This window comes from Electrona antarctica (genome assembly GCF_951216825.1).
Source record: "Electrona antarctica genome assembly, chromosome: 11".
Classification (NCBI taxonomy): Eukaryota; Metazoa; Chordata; class Actinopteri; order Myctophiformes; family Myctophidae; genus Electrona; species Electrona antarctica.
The window spans coordinates 39,786,150-39,792,149 of record NC_136792.1 but is presented as its reverse complement, the minus strand read 5'-3'; the positions used below and the strand labels follow the sequence as shown (position 1 = coordinate 39,792,149).

Here is a 6,000-nt window from a genome sequence, read left to right as displayed (position 1 = left end):
GCTTGCAATATAAACGAGAGAAAAGGTTCATGCAGTTTATTTTAAGCAGTTCATTTCAGCTCATACATTATTTTCAAATTACTCTGTCTCCTCTGGTAAGAATGTGGTGAATCCATAGCCTCCAGTCCTTCTCTATGTGTCTCTGTGCAATCTATTTCAGAGCTCTGATGCAAGACACACAGGACATGATGCAGTGTATGTGTCATCATGCTTTTTAATATGAGGTTTAAATAAAGAACATAATTATTATAAGAGTCTTGGGACTACATCTCTGTCTGTCTGGCTGTATGTCTGTCCCCCACAGGGAGTGCAGTGTCCGGGCACTGCACACCCGGTCGGACCGAAAGGCCACGAAAGGCCTCTGCCCGGACTCTGGACATGGCCACTGACCAGGCTCCACATATGGAGCTGGCCTGTTCTGACATCACAACAAGGGACACAGAGAGACAGATACAGTAATCCCCATATATGGGCATAAAAGGGACACAGACAGATGGGTGGAACGGGTACTCTGACACGGGTGCAACGGGACAGAGAACTCCATATATAGGAATAAAGGGACACAGAGAGACAGATACAGAAATCTCCATATATTGACAAGGGTACAACGGGTATTGCATAGCCGGGTGGGTCATGGATCGCCAACTTCCATTGTTACAAGACCTCCATACATGGGCATAAAAGAGACAGATACAGTAATCTCCATATGGGCATAAAAGGGACACAGACAGATGGGTGGAACGGGTACTCCATATATGGAGGCCTGTTCTGACATCATTCTGATATCTGCATAATAGACTCCATATTTGGGCATGCCTGACGAAGAACTCCATATATGGGCATAAAAGGGACACAGACATAATAACGGGGCGGGGTATGCATTTCCAACTTGCATCGTTCCAAGTAGACCAGTGCCCAACGGGCACCGCTCTAGTAGCCTAAATGAAGAGACAGTGCAGGCTCCGCATGCCCAAAATACCAGTTGCCCTCCGTCTTCTGAAACATTAGGTTATATAATAACATTATTAATGCTGCTTGACACACTTCTCAATTGTTAAAGGACCACTTCACCACTTTTCAACCTATCTTCATATAATAGGTCCTCACTAATAATCATGATAAAATGGCACGATTGTTTTCTACTCAGTCTGTGTCTCATAGGAGGGCTGTGGGCAGTTTAGAAACCGTCTTCCAGTGACATCATCATTAGGCAGATTTTTTTTTAAACAAGATTTTTTTACAAAAATGTTTAGATTTTCATTATCGTGAGAACGATGGCTTCCATTTTCGCATTGCAACTTTTCAGGACTAGAAAGCCTGCAGTTTCTATTAGCTTGGATTCCCCATCGATGATGTCACTGGAAGACGGTTTCTGAACAGCCCTCCTATGAGACACAGACCGAGTAGAAACAAATTGCGCCATTTTTTCATGATTATTAGTGAGGACCTATTATATGATGATAGGTTGAAAAGTGGTGAAGTGGTCCTTTAATGCATTGTTTGTGTCTCCTCCAGTCCATCATTTTAACATCAATTGACTGTTTGTATAGAAAAGCATGTGCTGTTTAATTCGCATGAAGATTTAGGGCTGATCTAGGATTAGATTACTGCACTCGCCTTTTGACCACAATACAAGGTCAAGGGTTCAATGAGTGTGCTACGTACTGGGATCTGATGATAGAAGTTGTGCTCGACCTCAGCAATCCATCTCCGAGGGGTCTTAGCACATTGTGAAACGGGAATAGACTCCTGCACTCTGGCTGATAACCGACAATAAGCCTCTCCAACCTACAGTGCGGTTAAAAGTTTGAAATACATAGTTATTGTAATATTCTTCAATAAATCCAAATATTATTAATAAAAGTGGCTGGCGATATTTATATTGCCGGCATGTACACCAACAAAACCTTGAGTGGACCTCTCAGCAGATCAACATTCTTTATTATTGGTCTAGCAGCTGTGTGGTGTGATTACCAATACGCCAGATTGTGTATCTAACACCTCAATAGCAGAGGAAATGAAGTGGATGGATTAGAGCTCCCATCTGCTGCAGCAGAGCAGCACTGGCACAGCAGTCATTAGACAGAGAACAGTTCAAGGCAAGCCCAGGTTTCAGGAGACAGCCAAGAGAGACAGGCCCGAGCCAACTTAATGTAGCAGCTAGACATGGGACTGCTGAAGTTAGTTTAAAAGTCGAGAGAGAGAGATAGAGAGAGAGCGTCAGGGCTGGACTGGGACAAAAATTCGGCCCGGTCATTTTTTGCGTGAATTTGGCCCAGACCGGCCCACCACAACCAGCGCGCAGATAGCAGAAACTCTACCGCCCGCTCCGTCGAGGCACACACAAACAAACAAGCCCTAATACCACCACTTTTACAGAACAACATAAATTATACAAACCAACAGACTCACTGATACAGGTACAGTGACATTATCATGATGGCACTGGCAGAATGGCAGCACGCCCGGACCTTTCCTGGTGGCCTGCCGCCTATTGGCCTGCCTGTGGCCATGGGTCCAGCCCTGGAGAGCGTAGAATAATGGTCGTGTGCCTGGTCAAGCATAACGTAGGCTACTGGCTATAGGCTAACGCAAGTTAAACCAGTTTCACAGCAGTTTGTTCAGCATGCTGTTTGAGTCACAGAGCAAAGCATGAAATGTATTTCAAATGAGAAAGACTGAAGGAGTGTGAAACCAGAGGGTGAGAGAGGAGAGGGAGGAAGGTTGACAGAACAGTTCCACTTTTGCCTGGCTGAACCCCTGGGGGCAGAAACAGAGTGGAGACTACAAAATACACTATGTATGACTTGTGTGCAAGGTACTCCTGCATGTGTGTGAGGGATGGAGGTGCATGGCTGTTTAGTTTGTCCCTCTCTACTCTCTCTATTCTCTCTCGAAACAGAGAGGGACAACAAAACTATACGTATTGTAGGAGAGGCCAACACAAAGAGCATGGAGGTACACCATGGTACAACATGTAGGCTAATCTTATCACTCATACAGTATCTCTGTCTCTCTCTCTCTCTCTCTCTCTCTCTCTCAGATCTGTGATAAAGAGTGGCATTACTATGTCATCAACGTGGAGTTTCCAGTGGTGACGCTCTATGTGGACGGTGCGACCTACGACCCCTACCTGGTGACTGACGACTGGCCCATCCACCCCTCCCAGATTGACGTACAGCTGACAGTGGGCGCCTGCTGGCAAGGTGATAATGATGATGACGATGATGATGACGATGATGATGACATAATTGTACAGCCGGGGAGAAGGATGTAGCCTATTCAAACCCAAAACCTCTGCGGTGGTGGGCAGGCACTTTTTAGCACTGCACCACCTGAGCGCTTTCTTATGCACAGCTTTGTGTGTGTGTCTGAGCACGGAATGTGTTTGTAGCACGGAATGTGATGATTCGATTGGCTGATGTATGATGATGTATGACGATAACAGTGCCTCGGCCTCACTTCACACAGGTGTGATTTTTCAAAATGGATTACCAGCAGATGTTGGAGCTGTGTACTGTGAATTGATTGATTGATTGATTGATTCATTGATTGATTGAATAGTTTATTGAACATAAATGTAAAAGCAGCAACAGATCTAGGCCTACATACAGTCAAAAGGGATAGCACCAAAAAAGGTCCTTGCGGTCTTGTTTCCATTCAGGCCCTATCAATTTATAGACATGACATGAATAATAACAACAAAATTCAATATCATCACTAACCACAATAAATCAAAATTATTTCAGAAAAAACATCACACCCTTGTGAAGAGAGGGACGCTCTTATCATCATATATCATCATGACGTCAAATAGACACTATGCCTATTTGCTCAGACACTATATGACTTAAAAATTTCCATTCATTGTCAATGGGAATTTAACGTTTGTTTAAGACGAAGTTTGTGGACAGTAACCAAAAGCTGGATGTAGGAGATCACCTGTTTAAGGGGGAAGGATCATTTCCTCTCCCTTGAGCCTGCTGAAAGGTGGTTTTTCAGGCCTGTTTTAAAAGATGTGAGTGATCTGGCACTTTTTGTGGTAGGGAGTCAGGGAATTCCACGCATTGGTGGCCGTGTTGTAGAAGGAGAATTTACCCATATTTCTTTTGAAAGTGGGTGGTACCAGATGGTTGTTCATGCTCCCTCTAGTATTGTGCTGTGGGTATGGATTTCTATGTGTCTGTAATTCTGTATGTATTTGACCCTCCATCATGGATCCAGTCTGACCAAATATGCTGTCTAATTGTATAGGCAATTGAAATAGGAAGAATAAACACCATTCTAGTGCTTTGATAGCCAAAAGGTTACAATGAATGGGCTCAATGATGCTTGGCTCTTAGATAAAGGGCTCAACATATATCTTTTCTACAGGGGCAGAAGAGGGTCATTTGGTGTCCCTTTCATCGGCAATGATTTTTCCGTCCCTGCTTTTCTTTCTCTTTCACTGAGCGCTCCAAACCAATCAGAGGATTAGACGAGCCCTGCATATAAAAGGGAGTTCAGAGGCTATTACTCCTCCTCTAACAGGGAGGCTAAGCCTCAATAAAGAGTTATAAAGACCATCCGCCATATCTTCACACAAGCCATTAGCCCTATAGCAGATTGCCTATATTCATAAGGCTCTGGTGCAGTGACACGGTGGTCGCTAGCATGCTGCAAAGACGAGTGCTTTTCTTTTGCCGAAGGTTTTTTCAGCCCTCTGGAGAACATAATTCTTTGACTGCTGCATTTACAAGGAGTGTGTGTGCCTTTTACAGAGCATGGAAAATATTAAAAAGATGGAATTGCCAGTTTGAGTGGGCTGCAGGGACATGAGAGAGAGAATACAATGTGGTTTATAATCATGTGTCGACTGTCGCTGTGCTGTGTTGTTGACGCATCGCCCAACTGAATCCTCCAGGTGTTGGAGTGTGTATATGTTTGTTTATGTTCTCGATCTTCTGATGAAATGGTTGGCCAGCATTGGCTGCTCCTCCTCACACTCAGGGGAATAATGTGTCAGCCTGTGTTTACCCACTGACCTGTACATGTTGAGTACTGTGAGCTAAGTAACAGCAGGAGAGTGAAGGATCGCCAAGTGGAAGAGTGAGGCACTCTGGTTTAATTGTATCTCCCCATGCAGTTGCCTTCCTAAATCTCTTCATCAGACCATCTCTTTGTCTTTCCTCACTGCCCACGCATTAAATAATAACATTAAATAAAGCCCTTTGAATTGAATTGAATTTAATTGTGTGGGCATGTAAATAAATGCATACACAAAGAGGGAAGAAAGAGCTGGCACTGTGTGAAAACGAACCTCTTCTTCTTCTTCTTCTTCTTCTTCTTCTTCAGGAAATCTGCATACCAATTCATGAAAACAAACACAACACTACACACAGGTCCAGTGTCGTACATGCTATCACTTTGCGACTTCCACTACAATGTAGACCCAAGTGAGCAGAAATGTTCATATGTTTTGATCTGCCATGAATTACTGTCAATATGGTGCCAAACAGGCATCTTCAGACAGGCAATATTTTTCAGATTTTCAAAATTTCAAAATTGAGGCCACGGGGCATCAAAATGTTTTACTGTAGATTTGCACAAAAATATAACCAATGTTCATGAATTTAATTTTCATATCATGGTACTACAGTATATAGATGCAGGGTAGAAGTAAACTTCAGAATTTGATCTTAAACCTTTTGGGGGGTTTTCTGCCTTTATTAACACCTTGCTTGCCCGGACCTATTTAATCCATTTAATCCATGTGCCCATCATTTATAGCGCCCGGACCACTTTTACCGGCGCACCGGAAGTTGTTGTGCATGTCTGTGTAGCAGCTAACAATAGCCACACCACTCTAGAGTCGATCGACAACAACGGGAGGTAAGAATAAATCTATTGCGACTAGTGACTGGACCGCGGAGCGCCGTCTAACACAGGACGGGATGATTTAGATCGGGAGTTATGATTGTTTTAAGATTTTCGTTTTCGTCAGCTAAACAGGCAGGGAAC

At 43.7% G+C, this 6,000-nt stretch overlaps 1 protein-coding gene across 1 annotated transcript in view; it reads left to right on the top strand.

Moving 5' to 3' along the window:
• The window catches only part of LOC306932591 (calsyntenin-2-like), a 297,254-nt gene that overhangs the window by 252,174 nt on the left and 39,080 nt on the right, over nt 1–6,000 (top strand). Inside the window, exon 9 of the mRNA XM_079514444.1 lies at nt 3,044–3,206. Coding sequence (XP_079370570.1) covers nt 3,044–3,206 — 163 coding nt within the window. The remainder of the gene's footprint in view (nt 1–3,043; nt 3,207–6,000) is intronic.